Source organism: Tauraco erythrolophus, chromosome 1 (genome assembly GCF_009769465.1).
Source record: "Tauraco erythrolophus isolate bTauEry1 chromosome 1, bTauEry1.pri, whole genome shotgun sequence".
In the NCBI taxonomy this organism is placed as follows: domain Eukaryota; kingdom Metazoa; phylum Chordata; class Aves; order Musophagiformes; family Musophagidae; genus Tauraco; species Tauraco erythrolophus.
In genome coordinates, this window is record NC_141465.1 from 88,432,165 (window position 1) to 88,451,860 (window position 19,696).

General features: G+C 35.2%; 1 protein-coding gene across 1 annotated transcript in view; it reads right to left on the reverse strand.

The window, feature by feature from the left end:
* The window catches only part of SCEL (sciellin), a 46,348-nt gene that overhangs the window by 1,233 nt on the left and 25,419 nt on the right, over nucleotides 1-19,696 (reverse strand). The window contains exons 10-16 of the mRNA XM_086616048.1: nucleotides 14,815-14,874; nucleotides 13,199-13,255; nucleotides 11,858-11,917; nucleotides 10,305-10,394; nucleotides 8,150-8,224; nucleotides 6,713-6,821; nucleotides 3,729-3,831 (exon numbers count right to left, since the gene is read on the reverse strand). Coding sequence (XP_086472174.1) covers nucleotides 3,729-3,831; nucleotides 6,713-6,821; nucleotides 8,150-8,224; nucleotides 10,305-10,394; nucleotides 11,858-11,917; nucleotides 13,199-13,255; nucleotides 14,815-14,874 — 554 coding nt within the window. The remainder of the gene's footprint in view (nucleotides 1-3,728; nucleotides 3,832-6,712; nucleotides 6,822-8,149; nucleotides 8,225-10,304; nucleotides 10,395-11,857; nucleotides 11,918-13,198; nucleotides 13,256-14,814; nucleotides 14,875-19,696) is intronic.

The window sequence follows — 19,696 nt, forward strand, 5'->3', positions numbered from 1 at the left end:
GACGGGGCATCCACATCATCTCTGGGCAACTTGTTCCAGTGCCTCACCACCCTGAGAATGAAGAATTTCTTCCTTATATCTAATCAAAATCCACCCTCTTTCAGTTTAAAGCCATTGCCCCTTGTCCTATGACTATATACCCTTGTAAAAAGTCCCTCTCCAGCCTTCTTGTAGGCCCTCTTCAGGTACTGGAAGACTGTTTCTTTAAAGAGGAAGAGGATGAGAGAACAACGTTTTGGATGTTTGTCACCTTGTGTCAAGCAGTGCTAGGGAGGGGATGCTCAGACTGAGAGGTCTGTAAGAACCTCCGCAGGATACCACAGAATATATTAATACAGCAAAGCTGTTCTTGTGACATTCCTTGTTCTTGTAAATAGCAGTAGCTTTGAAGCCATCGACACATTTAAATGCATCAATGTGTTACATGCATTATTTCATTCCTTTCCTCTTATTGCTTGATTCTCCCCCCTGTAGAGCTATGCCCCAGCTTTGTAAAACAACGTATCCATTACACACTGAAAAAATGGGCCTGATGAATCACAAACCCCCACATAATTTAGTACATCATCTCTCAATACAGCTTTTCAGTCTAATTTAATGCATTATTGAAGATAACGCGTTCATTAAAACAGCTGCCAGCAAACTCTTCATTTAGATTGTTTCATGGAAGCAGTAGTCAAAGAGAAATAAACCACCACATGTTAATTATATGCAAAAAGGACAAAAAACAATTAAGTTTTGATACATTGGTATTGAGATGTTAATATGATTTTTTTTAATGAGTACTGCCGTACCGGCTTTTATATGGTAAATATGAAGCATCACAAAACTGGTGTTTCTTTTCAGTAAACTTACAACATATAATTAAAAATAACAAAAAAAAAACACATGGCAAAATTACCAGGGCAGTTCAGCAAGGATGAATTAATGAGCACAGAATTATTATTTGTTGTTTCTTATTGCTACTTCTTTGTCAGTGAGCATTTAAGTAGCAGATATTTCCATCCAGAGTTTCCTCCTGGTCTCTAGTGGAGTGAACTAAAATCTCTCATCCCCTCAAACACTAGGAAGTCCTGGATTCTAAAGTGCTGGCTGAAATTAACACCTAACATCTTTCATTGTAACTGAGCCTTGGCAGTAACTGTTGGCCTCTGAACGGGACCAAATTTGTGACCCCAACATTAAAATTTCAACACTACTTTTCTCTACCTGTTGTGCAAGTCTCGCTGTTTCCTGGTGAAGCACAGGGTAATAACAAGTGTAATTTAACTAGAATATGTCATCAGCAAGAGACACACACCATAAAAAAATATCTATAATAACAGGTTTATTGAAGCTACTGCCATTAAGTTATAAGAAATTTTCATAAAATTAACAAAACAAAGTATCTACTGTTTCATGGCTCCTTTGCGTATCAGTCTGAACATCCTTTAAGCCAGGCAAGACAGATTACATCATTATTCAGCTGCAGGCCTAATGGTTTAAATTACACAGACATCCATACCTCCTGTCTCCACTACTAAACGTGCAGACGAGGAGAGAAAGTTTGGCTGGGATAGCAGTTCAACAAGTCTAGTATTCATCTATGTCTTTGGCACCTTTCACCCTCCTAAGCTCCTGCTCAGATCTAGCAGCCTCCAAGAAAGCCTCCAAGAACACTAACTCTGTCATGGTCGTGTCCAAGAAATCCTTTTAAGCTGAGATGCAAGGGAGAAGAATTAGTTCTGGATAACCACAATCTAAAACATATCATGGCAAAGACTCGTAATCAACACCTTTGTTTGTCCAGTAAACTACTGAACTATTTATTATTTTAGGCAAATAAGGCAGGTAGCTATTGAGTGTTGTGGAAACATAGTATAACAAAACATGAACTCTTCTTTCATTTTCTATGCTTTAATACACATGTGCTGTCCAAAAGGAAAAACAAAAATGCTTTCACTGTAGTCTTGAAGGAAGGAGTTTATCTGGCCTAATGTAGATGTCTAGAAATCTGAACTATTCACTTCAGATTCCTTTGCAAACCATGGAAAGTGAGATGTACATTCAGAGCATGGTTAACGTCATGGTAAAATAGATGTTTGGAGTCTGACCAGTTGAATAACTTCCTAAAAATGTCTACTTCTCCATATGACTATAAAGACAGAACAGATCAAGTAACTTAGAAGTAGATGTCCGCACTGTAGGTGTTTAAATTTAGGCAAGATGAATCCATCCAGGGTGTTGAGATAGTCAGCCTAATAAAGTAGGAAAGATAAATACAACAATATAATGTCATGCAAAGTACGTATTTCATGATTTCATGGCAACTATTAAGTGTGCACTTCTTAAAAAAAATTAGTAGTACAATAGTTATGAGAGTTACAAACATGGAGTGGGATACTTTTAATTAAAACTCTCTAAAAATTTTTGTCTAGTTTTACATACAGTTTAGCAGTTTCACAGATCTGACAAATATACTGAACGATATCTTGGTGTGCTTCCTGGAATGTATGTACGAAAAAGCATCTGAATTCTCATGAAATTGATTCCTTTGGGAACCATGCAGTAGGACTGCATTTAAAGTATTTGTTACTAGCAATAAAAAATTAATCATTTTCCATAGTGGTTTGAACTAACAGGCCAATACACTTAACTAAACACTAGTGGGACTTCTTTATGATGCCTTCAGAATGTCAAAATTAGTAGATCCATTTTTCTGCAAGAGAGAAAAGATTGATCAGAAATGCCAAGCAAATCAATATTCTTTAGATGTCACATAAGGAAATTTTAAAGCAATTTATTTTTTTAGAAAATCTGCTGAAGTCTGACTGTCCCATCTTTTCATTTGCTGAAATAGGATATGTCAATTTATAATGCTTAATATACAGAACCTTAGTATGTCTTTTTATAGTTTTATAATTGTCACAATGCCTTATTAATTTTATAATCTGATTAATTGTAAAATTCACTCTTCCCATCAAATTTTGCAATAGCATAATAACACATAATAATAAGCATTAAAAAAAAGGATTAATATAATTTCAGTTAACATGGTTGTATCTCAGAAGTACATGGCTGAGCACCAGCTTATCAGAACATTTCGACTACGTTTCCATTTGTCTTTATTTGGTAGTGAGGTGCTGATTTATAGTAGTGTGAGTTAATAATTGCTGTGAACAGAGAAGACTTAAAATCTAGCGACTTCTAGAAAAATTGATTAAAAAAAACTTCATTCTTCACTGCCTTGCCTATTTGTTTACTCACTATGCTTCTGACAAGGGTAAGAATGGTACTCATGGTATAATATTTTCATTATGATTTAATAGATTTTGTATCTTCTCTTCATTGGTGACAACGACTACATTAGGCGAAGATATCTCTGAACCCTGGCTTATTTACTTCAATAGAACAAACTGATTCTGAGATGGTCTTGCAATTTATTCTTGTGACTTTCAGGGCAAGATGCCATTGCCTCACTATAGGTGTCTCCATTGACTGCACAGGTAAGACTCTACAATGAGACCTTAAATGACTTCCCTCACAGGTACAGAATAATTATTGTGTCTGGGGCCTGGGGCTGGATATCATCCTAAGCAACCCAGTCTTACTGAACGAAATATTTATAAAGGTTTAAGCACACACAAATGAGCAAAAGCAATAACAGTGTTGTAATACCTTGAAGTTATTTGAATGAAGTTCTCTACATTGTTTTTCTTATGTTCAATATAATACATCTTGCATCTTACCTTTAACTTTGGAATAGCAAGGCTCACAATGCACAGTTTGTCTGTAAATCCAAATGCTGTCTCCTGCTTTCAGATCTTCCAGTGGTCTTTTGCATACTTCACACTTAAACACACACGTAAAAGTAACAAGAAAAAATAAAACAAAACCCTTCTCTAATATTCATTCCCAGTATGTTGTCCTTTAGGGAGTAAGCAATCCCAGACCAGAACAGAGGTTATGAGTACTGCAATATCATCAAATATGAACTCTGAAAGTGTAGTTTTCATGAACATTAAATTAGACATCTGAATATCTCACCTTTAGACATCTAAAAATCAGATATCTAAGTCTATACTGTTTGCCTAAGTTCTCTTCATACTCACTGACCCCTTCCTTCCCCTGACATTTCCAAAGTATAATTTCTCTGTCTCAGCTTAGAAATTTATTCTAAAATAAGATGAATCGCACTTTTGAGATTCTTTTGTTTCTTCATTGAATAGAAGAATCATGATCAGAATCATCCAACTCAGAGTAGATCTCAAAGGATCTAAACCTGCTTATTTAAAAATGTTTTTATAATACTTTATCTTAACCATTAAATATGTCTCCCATTATTGCGTAATCTAGACACTACTTTTACAAATTTCTCAAAAAGGTAACTTTTGAGACAGAGAAGTATCTCCCATGTTTCACATAGGAAAATACATAGAGACACACGGAGGCTGACTTCCCAAGATCACAAGGAAAGCCTACAGTGAGCAAAGCAGTTTGATCTATAAACCAGAATCTTGACACCCAGATCATCCCTTTTTTTGCAACCTAATAAAAGAATGGCAAATTCTGATATCTTTGGATATTTTATCCTCTCATAAATTAAAATCAGCATTACTTTTATGTGCAATTAAGTAACCAAATTGCCAGCCATCCCAGAGGGCTGTAAGCATTTCCATAATTTTCAGAATGGCTGTCTATTTAGATAAATTTGGATTGAAAGTCTTTATTAAAATTAGAAACTAACAGTCTTACTCAGAACATCCCTTTGCAGCTAAATGAGTAAAGAAATTTTGTGGTGTCAATGCCATGGACTTGAAGGCACTGTGAATTATTAGATCCAAGGTCCAGACAATATACAATTGCCTTATGTTACACATGCTCATTAGAGCTAGTATGAATTGAAAATGAGCCCTCAGTATTGATTAGTATAATGTGTTAGAGTCCTAGAGAACTTTTTTTTCCCCGTTTTACAGAACTATGTTTTTTCTATATCTTTTCTACATAAGCTGCTAGTATTAAGGTACTATTAAAACAGTCTGCTCTCTTCACTTGTTTTATGTTGCCTTGTATAAATCAGCAAAAGGATGGACATATTTTCCAAGCTTTGATCACCAAGATTAGTTAGCATTTTATACAGAGAAAAAACCCTACAGTTTCGATTGTTTACTCACAGAACTTTCCTTTACAAGGAAACAAAGACCATATACTGCTGTCAGCTACATGCAAATCTCTAATGGATACAGGGTATTTGCAAGGAGCTAAATGAATATTAATGATGAGAAATTGCACTACTTAGCTAAATACATAACTACAAGCATGAACCACAGACTTACATTAATTCTTTAATTTTTTGCCAATGCTTTCATAAATGTGTGGTTACATAAAACTTAAGCTGAATTTTGCTGACTAGACTGGTCCCCACTTGGGAATAGGTAGCAAAACCAATATAATTTAAAAAATAAGCTTAAATATTTAACAGCTAATTCAGCCGATACCAACATATTAACACTCCTAACTGCATAAAAAACCATTCCTCTTTATGTGGGTTGATTCATCTAAAAAAGAATGGAAGCAAACCAGAGTTTGTATTTACTTGCAATAACAGATTTGAGGAAGTATTACATAGTAATTTCCATGGACAAAATTGCATTTCTAGTGCTCACAGAGCTCAGAAAGTCCATATGAGACAAAAACCCTATGTAACTTCATACATGTTAAGTACCATCTTGCCGCTGTATTCTGGTTTGGGTTACTTTTCATGCAATAACTAGGTAAAAGAACTGCTGTCAGAAGCATAAGCAAAAGATATGCAAGACTGGGCAGAAAAACGAGCTATGCTAATGCGGTTATTTTGCCGAGTATTGTTTGTTAGAACAACAAACTCTGTGTGGAGATGCAAGCAGAATTAAGACAAATGAGGCAGAAAGAAAACAGATCAGGGGGCTGAGCACTGGTGGGCATACTCTGAGAAAAGTTTAAGAGCAAATTTTGGGCCGAGACTTAGGCTTTGGAATGACAGGCAAAAAAAAAAAAAATGTATTCTGTGCTTTCATTCTTACTGGAAACAAGAAAAAATTTTTTACATAATTTTTAATAAATAAGACTGAGGCAAAGACATATCCAATTTCAACACTGTTTTATCCTACATTAGAAACTATCCATAAGACCCGAATTTTAACCAAATCTTTGACACCAGTGGGTAAAATGATTTCACCTCTATGGCTTAAATACCTCTTACTAATACCTTTGAGTGTGGCTTCTGCACGAGCCATAGTTTTAGATGTCACCTAATCAAGAACATCTACAAAACTTCATAAAAAAAGAAATATAATAAAATTTTACAATATGAAGAAGGCGTAAGTAAGATATAATTCACTATATCAGACTGGAAGCCTGTATAACTGAAGGCTTATAAATGAGCAGGACATTCAGGATACGTTCCACTGCATCCTTTATCCTCCTTGTGATTGCGAGAGAGCAGGAGAGGCAGGGAGAGTGAGAGGAGGGAAAGAGGGAGAGGGAGAGATGGAAAGAAAGAGGAAGAGATTGTGTAGGGCTGAGAGAGAGGGACTAGAATTTCCTATTTGAATTTTCTCCTCCAGTGAGCAAGCCTTCCTCTTCTCCCAGGTGCGGAAGACCTAAGGCCTAAATAGTCTCTTATTGTATGTTTAATATAATGCAGGTATTACATTTAGGTTATATTTCTTAGTAGCAGGTGAAATTTTCTTACCTTGAAGCAAGTTGAATGACAGCAAATTTGCAAGGCATCTAAGATCATTTTGGCATCTATGCCCAAGGGCTTTCTGCAGTATGTACATATATCTTTTCCAATTATACTCCTGTGTATATAATATAACATCAGCTGTCAGAAAAAGAGCTACCACTGAAATCGCAAGGGGAAAATTGATAAACTTAGTGTGCTACGCGGGAAAGGCATTTGTATACTGTACAATGGCCCTGTATGGAAAAGTGTCGTGTATATTCCCTGCATTCCAGTTGACAGGTGTAATATACGTGCTGCTGTGATGGGCAAATTGCTGAGCATAATTGTCAAGTAGCAAAAATACCTCGATAGAAAGAATGGTCGTCTTTGGTGAACTTAAGGATTTCAAATAGCAATGAGACTGTATTAAGCTGCTGAATGTGTGGGAGCGTGTGTACTAAACGGGGAGGAAGTGGAAGGTAATGATTTTAGTGTTTTAATCACAAAAGTAAATTGATAGTTGAATTTAAACTGCCGTCACTTGATCAGTTTGATATAGAATTCTTCTCTATGTTGTGGAAATGCCCGAAAACATTTTTGATTTTCTGCACTGCAGACAGAAATCCTACTTTTATGGCAGTTACAGTCAACACATGTATAGAACAGCCTACCTGGTATTCATAACAATAATATTTTTTAAAATTTTCTCAGCTCTTTTTGCATTCTTATGTGACATCAATCTGTACTTTCTCTAGACACAACTGTTGGTGGTTTTGCACTACAAAATCAACTGATCTTGCTCCTTTCCACTCAATGATAAACCATTGCACCATTGTACCATTGTACTCAATGATAAACCATTCCCAGAGTTCCTTATACTTACATTGGAAAGAATACAAATTTTTCTGATTCAGTATTTCCAAGTAATGGGACTGTCCAAATTATCTGAACTGAAAATAGTGGGCACATTTAATTTATTTTTCCCATGATGTAAGATATTTCTGATTGAGCAAATATCCTTCTTATATTAGGGAATATCTTAATCGGTGTGAAAATTTTAAGTTTTTAAGAGCACGGTCGTGTGAACCTATTCCTCCACACCTGTACACAAAGTTGGTCATTACAGACACCATTCTCACAAAGGAAGGAAATTTTGCAGAGTAATGCAGCTGCCTGAGGTAGAAACCTACAGAATCACAAAGCCAACTCTTTCACTTAAGGCATTGGCTATTGTTTCTATAGATACTTTAAAATGTCAGCTGTGACAAGCCTAACATAACATTAGGCTGCTGAACTGTGGTAATGATTTGATGGCAAGATCCCACTGAAAGGCAGCTCTGCATGAAAAGCTGCCTGACGAGCCTAATGGTGACTTCCACTGCTCTCTTTTGTCTGAATAGTTGAACGCCTATGCAGAATGTCTGTGCCCTTTGATACTCTACGATGTTATTAATGTGTACTTACCGATCAGAAGTAGAGTAAACAGTTTTGATAGTATTTCCAGTTATATTCTCTTCATAGGCACCGTACGATGATTTGCTGTGAAGCAGTGAGTGCATACCAATCACTAAACAGTACTCTTTATTTTTAAAGGTTTCACTACACTGATGATAATATGTGAATTAAACCAATGTAACATGCTTGTAAAAAATAATATTTGGTGATGAGTTCTTTTTCTGTATTTTCACAACCATCGAGAAAAATATATAAAATAAAAAAGCATAAATTAAAAATATAGGGTCTTTAGACTGTGTCCTGTTGTTGAATGATTCTTCAACATTTCAAAATTAAATCCACAAGCACGTTGAGCAAAACCTACAAGATGGTATTGAGTTTACCTGCGCTGATATCCCAGCCCAAATGATACGTATCAGGACCGCATTTTTCCCCCTTTTCCCCCCTTCTTTCATTAGTCCTCAAAGAGCTGTCAAACAGCCAAACAAAATTACAACTTGTGCCTGGAATTATAGTGAGGATCTTTATAAGACAGGCTGTTCAGTGCGTGATTTGTGTTCACTACACCAACTGTATTGTTCCTTGAATCAGAGTAGGAAGGAATATACTGAATTTAACTATTAGGGAAGTTAAATCTTCTTTTTTTATCAGTCCCAGTTTTGGTTGATTACCTGTCAGTTTTGTTTGCATGGAAGGGATAAGCATGTATGTGGCAGCTGAAGAAGTCATGTTGCCATACGTGTTTTGAACATTTCTGAACTGATTTATTTATCCTATTCCTCCAGAAATTCATAAGCTATATGGTAATTATTACATGTTTCATGTCACTATCAAATTATATTTAGCAATGCTAAATTGCTATATTTAGCAATTTTTTTATAATCATGTGTATTTGCAGAACATGTCTTATTTTCAGGGAAAGTGTAACAGACTCGTAACAGACATGTGCAAGGTGTTACACGGTCCAGATACATTTCTCTACATACTTGTATTTTGTAATGTGTACATGTTTCATTTGATCTCTGTGCAACATCAGAAATGTATTAAAATTGCACAATTACTGGGAAGCTTAAATGATAAATGTTTTGTTTATGTTTCATAGAACATAACAATATGCTCGTTATTTAATAGTAATGTGGCAAACCTGGGTTTGCTCACCACGGAGAAATTATCTCTTCAAATGAACACTCAGTGCTCCATTTACATTTCAGGCAAGATGAAAGTAAGCTTACTAAGTAGGAAAGAAAACTGAAGCTGAGTGAGAAACTTTTGAAAGACTTTTTCTGGCTATTTTGCCCCAACCAAGATAGACGTATGGACAACACATGTCACAGGGTGGAGTATATTGATGGTGCTAGTGCCTAAGGCTTCTTACTGTAGTGAAGAGTGGCATAGGAATATCACTTCTCTATTCCTATAAAGTATGGGCTTGTTCGTGCTTGTTTTTCTTATCATATTTCTTGAAAAAACATTTTGACTGTGAAGAAAAACACGTTGCTTCCTTTATTTCAATGATTTCCTGTTACCAACAGACCTGGAGCTTACTTTATTCTATTAAATACCCCTATATCATATTTTTCACTCAGATTTGCAATATATGTGCTTGTAAAGACAGAATCCTGCTAGAGCAAGAGTATTACAAGAGCATTGGTTTTAAAAATATTTTATACCTGTTCAAAAAGTTATAGTTTCAGTGACTGGGATGAGATGGTACATGGGTTCAGATTCATCCCATATAGTTTTAGGAACTTAACAAGTCACTTGAGTGAAGAGCATAATGTTTTCCTTATAGCCTCATAAAGAAATAAGCTCCCTGAGAGCATGGTGTGTCTAATATGCAGGAAATGCCTTTACTCTATTGATTATATAAGAATTTTGGCTTAACTACTCTCCTAAATTTTATGCCTCAGCTACATCTCTAGAACTACGCAGGGTACGTCTTGTGCTCTGTGCGCTGGAGCTATGCTTTGCGGATTTCTGTTCAGGGGATCCTGGAAGCAGAGTTCGCAAGGGGGCTGGCATGATTTCCAGAGACCAGTGTGAGGTTTCTAAATATCCCTGGAATTTCTTACATAAAGATGGTTTGGTTGTTTTTTTTTTTTTTTTTTCCCCTCAAGAAATGGCACTTCAGACATTATCATCCTCAATTCATTGTCCACGGTACCTGGTCTTTCTTTCACTGTCACTGGAGTAGTTTGTTTCTGGGAGATTATTTTGAGCCCTTGGAGGATTTTCATATGTTTGCTTAGTTATCCTAAAAAAAATCAACAACAAAACACAACAAGAAAACAATCACTTTTCAGAAATCATTTTTAGCTACACAGCTTTCAGTTACACTTACAGACATAAACGTAGAAGCTTGGGCTAGTAACAGCACATAAAAGAAGTTAATCTTTTTCTTACTGTTATTAAACGGAATCCCTGCCCTCTGGTTTATGCTGGTAAATATATTAATATCAAAAACTTCATCTAGCTTTAATTGAACTCTGTTTCCTCAAAGTGCCCACTGAGGTTTTCAACTGTGCAGTAATGTCTCAGTGGTTGCTAGCATTCTGCGTTTTCTTGGCAGAATTCTATATTGTTTTATTCTTGTTTTCATGATACTTTAGTTCTCAATTTTCTTTTTTTTTGACATACTAAAGTTTTGGTTTTATTTGAAATGATCACTTAAATAGATATATAGACTCTTATTTCAAAAAGCAGGATTACCATTCAAGCAAAAGAAACCTTATCTCCTGCAGTTTTTCCTGCCACAAACATGACGTGCAACCAAACACAAAAACAAACCTTGTCAGACAAATTATAGGATTTAAGGAATAAGTGCTAATAATGTTTTTGATGATTTTACAAAGCAGCTCAGACAAAGGCTGCTCTTGTTTGGTTCTGCCAAAGGTTGCATTCTGAAACAACGTGATGATTATAAGCCTTAAATCTGGATGTTTGGTCTGCAGCTTGATTTATTTCAGGGAGCTTGCCAAGATCCGAAGCTTTGCTAAGCGAACCTTGCTCAGAGCTGGTCACTGTTTTATATGCACGGCATGCTGCATGAAGCAGCACCCTCTATTGTGCTAGACTCCTAATCTGGCAGGCCCCCTTTCAGAAGGAAAAGAGAAACCCATTCACCATATACATTCACTGTATGCTTCTCTGATCAGAGTGCTGAGTGAGACTGCTAGGATAAAAATATTTTATATTAAAAAATAGCAGAAGTACTTGTGTATACAGATAGCTGAGTTCTTCCCCTTCACTTAGATAGACAACTAAATGGAAGACTCAGGATGGTATCTAAAAACATAATAATAACTTCATTTTAATTGACCAAAATGGGTCTTGGTTTTTCCAGATAATGAAACCTAGTAGCAGTGAATCTTTTAAACTATGAATGCATTTACTTATATTTCTTTGAGATGCTAACGGCTGAGTTCACAAAATGCCTAGATAAGCACAAAAATACTTATGAGGATCTTGTCACCGGGCATTTTCACTCATGACAACAGATTATAGGTTTGAGTCATTACTTATTTTCAAAATGCATGCAGCTGTATTGTTATATTTGGTTGATCGGGCACGTTTTAGAGTAATACAGATATCTTACTTAAGTTACGCAAATTCTGTTTGCTTTTATTAGGAATTAACGTTTTCTGGTATCACACTAAACAACTACAAGTCTTGATATTAGCTCTTAAATTTTATAGAGAACTATGAATTGAGTCTCACCGCTTTTTACTTTGGTCATCAGCAGACTTTACTTCAGTGTGATCACCAAGGTCCTCATCTCTGTGAAAGAGAGAAAGACCTTAGAATTAATCAAATTATTTGATTCAGCCTAAACATATTAAATGAGTTTAATTATTTATGTTGAAGATTAAATATTTATACACATTTCACAAGGATTCTTGACTATACTGAGTATGTATCACAGTTGTTTCATATCATAAGTATTTAGTTAATTATAAAGTAAGAATTAACAATTCAAACCTCAATGTTTTTCAGTTTCTTTCCAGTGTGACACTACAAAAGAATGACAAACTACTCAAAAATGCTAAGTCCATTATAGTATTTTAGGATAATTCAAGTTGGAATTCAGGGACATCAGGAGGTCTCTAGTCTACCTTCTGCTCAAAGCAGGGCCAGATCTGAGGTCAGACCGGGTTGCTCAGGACTTTTTCTAGTTGGATCTCAAAAACTTCCAAGGACAGAGATGGCACAACCTCTCCAGGCAACCTGCTCCACTGCTGGACTGTCCTCCTTACATTCAGTCTGAATCTCTCTTATTTCAATTTGTGACCCCGTGTCTCATTTTGTTGCCATGTTACAGGTGAAGAGCCTGCCTACATCTTCTAAACTGGCTATGGCTCTGTCATTTTAATTTGATAACATCATTTCATTCAATGCAGACATCGATACCATGAGCAATGGCTGTCAAAGTATGTTATTTGCTTTGTTGGTATATCCTCTTACAACTACTGTTATCTAGGACTGTATATGATCTCTAGGACCATATGATCACATCTATACTAGTAGCTAGTAACTGACTGTGAAAAAGCTGATTTTGTATTAATATTTTGTATTAATATTTTGTATTAAATGGTCCATAATTAAAAATAATAATAATGTTATCCATTTAAGAATTATTTAAGATTGAAAAAAGGCCACACTTGTTCTTATGAGAAAATGGAGAATGATACTAAAAAAAAGAGGATTTAAAAAAATTTTTATTTATGGCACTCCTCTTTTTTATTTAAAGGACAGTTTTTAGTTTGGTGGAGCATTTCACATTAATTTAAAGAACATTGATGGTCATTTATGGACTATATAGAGTTCCAATAAGATAAAGTCAAGAATTACCTGCGATTCTTCCACACTGGATTATTTATATTTACTAGCCTGTATTTAATGAGGAATTTTTAAAAGTTTAAATTCTATGATTTAAATGAAATAAAAATACTAATTTTGACACCTCTAATAATCTTTACAGAACAGAACTTATCAATACTAGTATCTAGCCAACCACAAGCATTTCATAAGTATATAAGGGAAAGATCATCACAGCCTTGCCTCTGATTTTTCTGACTAGCAGTATTTATTTCAGCAAAATCTTCAAGGTCTTTTCCTCTGAAACAAAAAAGAAATACAACTGTTAAAATGCTCTCCCTATGAGGGAGAAAAGTGTATTGTTGATTAAATTTATGTTCAGAATTTTCAAACTCTTATATCATTGACCATAATAAGAAAATATGTTTAAAATTTTCCATTAGCAAGGTAAAATCCTCTACAATTACACAAAAAAGATTGTCTAGTACAGCCAAGAAAATAAAAAGGCTTTGTTTAATCATATTAATGCCATAGTTTAAGATTCTTCTTTGCCAGTGAAGACAGTGAAGGAGAAACATGAACTTTTCAAAGTATTTAGTATTAATTTACAGGCTCCAGCACTTAATCCTTGTTTACATTATTAATTTCCAACTAGTTTTTATTTAAACTAAGAAACTTCTACTTTTTAAGATGACACCTAAAAATATGTCAAATTGTCTACATACTTCTGCTTCTAGAATGACAAGAAATTACCTCTCTGTGTCATCATAGTTAACAATTAAAGCATTGACTATGTCTGTACTTATGTAGACATCCGAAGACTCACAAAGTTAACATATAAGAAATATAATTTTTTTTAATTTCATAAATACAGTTAAACTAGTGACTATTTTTTCTTCTGGATTTTTTATTTTTAATTACTTTAATATGGTTCAGTGAATTAGAGAATGGCATGAAAACCACTCTAACTAAGGCAAAAAACCCTGTTTGTCTTTAGGTAGAAATAGAGAGCAAAAGCAAAAGAGTTAGCTCTGTGAAACTGAAAACTTGGCCATTTCAATCCGTAATAGGCTTATTAATCTTAGAACTCTGGATGCCTCCTGAAATTTAGTAGTGTGTCAAAGTCACATCCTAATAAATTCTCTGTAAATTAAAATTTGCAAAGAAATCATACTCAACTTACAGTTTAGTGCTAAGTGCGTATATATATATGTGAGTATGTATTAATATATGTGAGATTATCAGCTGTAAAACATGATGATATGTTGGCAGCATTTATGTGCTGCTCCTGTTTAGAACATCATTCTTGAAGTCATCTGTAGAATTTCGGTGTTAGGTGTGACAGATATTACATAGCTCTTACTAGCACAGTACCTTGGCAGTTCCTCCCTTTCTGTGTGCTGAAGGGCTAGTTACAGAACACAAGAAACTTGGCCTCAAACACACCAACTGTGTGTTTCTGCTGTTCAATAATGTAAGTTCAACTGTTCTTTATGGATCACTATCCTTGCTGACTGAAATGCTTTGTTACACCTTTTTGGGGCAACACTTCTCATCCATGAGTTCTACAATATTTTGTTTAATGCCCCTTCTCTAACTATATTAGAATATTTCTTTAATAGTTTTATTGAGGAAGCATATAAGGCATGTATGGAAGCTTGCCGTAGAAGTTCATCTGATAGTGCACGTGCCAGTTAATTAATCTGTATTTTTTTATTTTTATCATTCTGTATAGGAATGCCACTTTTTAATCTATACACATTTTACAGATTTGCAACATTACCTTTCCTGACATTCTCATAGTTACAAACTACTCACTGCCTTAGAAAAGCAGGGCCTGAGAAGCTTTGAAGACTTACTCCTTGTCACTTGTGAAAGAACTTGGATTGACTTTGATGAGGTTATCGAGATCTTGGTTCCTTCAGAGACAGAACAAAAACCAGATCAAATGACAATTAGTATAACCAGCTGTCAATTAGCCAAATTAAATACTCACTTAAAAAGAAATTATAATTGACGTATTCTTTATGAAAGACAAAATTAAACTGATTAAAAGTTCAAAGCATACATCATTTTAGTAATTCAAAGATATTCAAAGATACAGCCATATGGACCCCGTATGCACATAATCACACACTCTTCCTGGAATAAGAGGACCAAATTACGTTTTGGAAACAGCAAGATCTAACCTTCTGTTAAAAAGGATAATTCCTTCTGAGCATGCATCATGGACAACTTCAAAGAGTGCCTGACTTCTAACATATAGTAAGAATCTTTACCACCTAATACAATCAGCCAAGTATTCCTGATATGTGCATGAACAACTTCTGACCTAAAAAGTAATTATAGACTAAGTCTTTCTGGCAAATCAGTCAAAAAGTCCAGTAGTCTATTTGGTAGGCTGTCTGGACCAGCTCCTTCCCAATTAAACTCTACTTTCTCACAAGAAATTTCATGTTTAAATTGAGGGACACTGAGAACTAGTAACATCCACTGGATCTTGAACTTCCATGAAAGAGATAGGATGTGATATACTATTATTATTTGATGTAAGGAAAAAAAAATCTTCCTAGAATTAGATCTTGTCAGTTATTTAATTTTCTTTTTTCAATATAATAACATCAAACATTTTATATATATTAATGTAACATAACTATTACAATAAAAATGTAAATCAGTATCTTTTATACTCTTTGAGTGGAACATTTATTAGTGTCAAGTCAAAACATGGGTGTTGCTTTGACTGCCTTTATTTTCCTTCAAAGGATGGCACTGGTGTCAACGTTTCTATAAAACACTTCATTTCCATGAAAATGCAATTTCCACCTGCAAAATCCTCTATTGAAAAATCTGCAGCAACTTTACTTAAAAAGTTACCGTCTACTAACTTTAACTCACTACAAAAAAATGAAAAATTGACTCTTAAAAAGAAAGTCATGGGAAAAAAATGATGCCCCACAATAAGTATGACAGTGCTCCCCTGTAGGACCTGTGCTAAAACCTGGTAGTCAACAATGTTCCATATGTCTCATTACTGACATTCATTCTGAACAGTTCTGTCATGAAACAACATCTCAGTGAAAGATAAAGACAACCTTTTCAGATTTCTTCTTGGTCATATTTGTCAGCTCTTGGTCTTCCTTTGTTGAGATTATCAAGATCTCAGTTTGTTTAAGAATGAAACAAAACCAGTTCAATTCAAGGAGAGTCTGCTGCTGGTTAACTGGAGTTCCATACCAGTCATTAATAAATGAGAAATCTACATGTTATATGCTTTTGCAAATTATATTTATACTATAACAGATTTCACACTTTTCACAGTTTTCCTCCAGAAACTGGAGTCTTGCAGTTATCCAAAAATACCCTTTCCTTTGTGAACTGATCGCAAATTGCTTCCTCAGTACTTGGAGGTAGAAACTTAGAATGATAATAAGGCTAATAAGACCTCAGGTAGTTACTTTTTTAACTTATGTTTTCACAATTTTTATTAAGAAAAAACCTCCAGCTGTGCATGTGTCTGGCTTGAGTAAAATATACATAATTATTTGTCTCCTGCATCCTCCATTCCTTTACATTCTTAGGGGTATTTAAAATATGCATCTCAAGTCTTCTATAAAGCCTACTGAAGCTTTGCAATTGCAACTACCTCAGCTGTGATCTTTATATGCTATGCAACCTTCACATATACATCAGCCTCTGTGTTGCACGTTCACCCAAAACTCAGAGGCAGGAGATTCGAGACTCTTGCTCATTCTGGCTGCAATCATGGGATTATATGCAGTTTACTCAGCAGGGTTATCAGTAGCCTTTCTGCTTGCTTCTGCTGACTTTCACAGCGTGGAGCAACATGAAGGCTGTGACAGTAGCGAAGCTGTGCCCTGCGGGCCGGTACGCTCCTACGTTTGATTTTCAAAGGAATATAAGCATTCGAAGGACCAGATGCCAATATGCTTTTTATGAGACTTAGCTCAGTAAAACAGATATGTTTCAAATTTTTACTCACAGTATAGATATAAAATACCATATTCACTTTTTCATAATTTTCAATTTCCTATTTTTTAATGTTCTTTCAAAATCAGAGAAATTAACTGAAGACAGCTTCCTGTAAAAATAATCAAATACTATGCAGCTTAAATATGCTCCCACAACAAGGCCCAAATACTAGATCTTTTTGTTTCAATCTTTGTAAGAATTGTTAAAGTATCATAATGTTTTTTATCAAATACTACATAATTAAATGAATAATACTATAGAAATTGATTGTGGAATACCGGGGAGTTATATCACTTATATACCTGTTCTTGTTGTAGGTAATATTTTTCTGTCGACAGGGAAGGAAGAAACTCCCTCAAGATCAGCAGGAAAGATTCTGGCTTTAAAACATCATCTTTTTAAGTTTCCACATGTACTTTAACACTCTTCCTAGGTAACTTCTGATTTGCTTTACCTTAAATTGCTCCACTCATTTTGCACAGTTTTCAAACAAAAAAAGAGCAGTTATCAAAATAGTTCAATCTTGACCTACTGCCTATTTGGAAATAATGAAAAAAAAAAGGAATAGATTTACAAATGTCCAATAATTTAAGTCCCATTCCTTCAGAAATGTATTTACTGGCCCATATTAATCCTTGGTGCAACTTGAAAGACAGATGAGTTTGTTCCCTGCTGTAGACTTTAAATCATCATGACTTTGCAGCCAACAGGGTTTTTTTACCTCCTCATAGATTATTTTCAGTGCTTTGACAGAATCATTGCTATCACGATGCACTGACTGGCTTGCAAGGAAGATTTTCCTCGCTGTCTGAAGTGACAGTAGCAACAGGAACAAAAGTCTAGGCTGCACGTGCACACCTTGTCAACTAGCAGCCTGATTTATAGAACACTGACACCAAAGAGTCCTAATGAGTGAACAGAAACAGTTGTAGCTGCAGATTACAGCACAGAAATACGTGCTGACTGACCTGTTCAGCTACGGTTTATGGTTCCTATGGCACCAAACTTCTGTAAAACATAACCCCTGGAAGATATTACTCTGTTGCACTGGTAACGCTTCTCAAACTTTCATCCTCATGAAACATCTGCTTGACATGACGGCAGCGAGTCATCGGGGGTGACGTCTTACCAGTTCTTTGCCTTGAGGTGACTGGCTAGTGCAAAGGAGAGGTCATAGGATATGCACCTTCAAGCTACTGGTTCAAGCACAGTCCAGGTTATTAGCAACTAAAGTTAAAGTTTGAGAGCTATTGTTTATAAAAGGATAAAATATAAAGTAGGGCAAGCTACAGGACATAGTGGATAAATCAGAATTTATCTGATTAGGTTCAGGGCATACTTCTATACTTTTGCTGATATTTTAAATCTCTCACTGTTAGCAAAGCTACGTTTACTTTAGCAATAGCACACAGTGGGCATCAGTGTTGATATCACAGCATAAGGCAGTCTCATATTTAAAATTAGAGTGGATGTGCAATATAGAGTCTAAACAGAATTTCAGTTTAGGTTTCGTTTAAGAGTTAGCATGCTAAAATTCAGCAACACAATTTATAGCTTTTCTAATAATTTTAAAATAGATCTTAAGTATTAAAGTGGGGAAGAGACTAACCTATATATTCATATATTAAAGAAGCTCCTTGAATATCAGAATATCACATGAAGTGAAAGACTGTTGTGGAGAAGTCTTTCCAGTTGCAGGTATAACTGTCATTTGAAAAAATAAATTATTTCAGTGTCCAAGGCTGGCTGAATTGAATTCATAATTCTTAAATTTGCCAACAATTTTTTAAAATATAGATGATGATGGAAAACAGCAGCATAAAACCTCTACACAAAGTGCTTTAGACAAACTTGGGGAAATATCTTTCAAATATGGTAGGTGGCTTGTAATAGATGCTGACATTTTTCATAGGTCGTTCCAAAGGATGCCACCTCCAAGCATAGTATTTTCAGAGACAGCCATTACGTCACCGTGAACATTTTGCCTAGGGTGAATGTTTTTCAAAATGGATGAGAAAGAGGTAGGTTAGACAGCCTGCCAGGAGAAGAACATATTCTTTGCTTGTAAATTCAAGAAGATGAAATATTTCGATGCAGCCTCAGGACGCGACTGGATTTTTTTAGGAACACCTAACTAGGATAACAAATATGTATTTTTGTATTCCTGTATAAAAATACTTGGAACAGCAGTACAGAGGATTATGTATCGTGTTTTGTACAAAAGGATCAAGTATTGACAAAATTAATGAATTTATTATAAAATGAAAACATTAAGACTTAGATTAAGATCTAGGTGTGCTTGTTGTCATCATTGAAGTATGGAAGACAACTCTATCGATTACTTTACTTTTCCCTTTGTAAGCGACCACCTCCAGAAAAAAAATCCATTCTGTCTTTAACATCCTCTTGCAGAAAAATGCTTAAAATAGCACTATGAATGTACAAGAAAGCCCCACTCTGAAGGGCAGAAAAACCTTTGTGCAACAGGGCCACTGTGGGCCTCATGCTATAAACTTGTTAACCATGGATTTTGCTGCTGCTGTCTGCTATTTTGCTTCTAGCTGCTTGTGTAAAATAGGATTAGAAAATTGACAACTAATGAAGAGACTCCAGCAGAATAAAAGACTAGCAGAGAAGATAAGCAAAATAGGTTTAGGAAAAACTGTCAAGGCAGGCTGCACGCAAAATTTGTGACTTAGTTTAACCAGATGCTTCTATTCTGCCATATATTGGACCTCTATGCCTCTC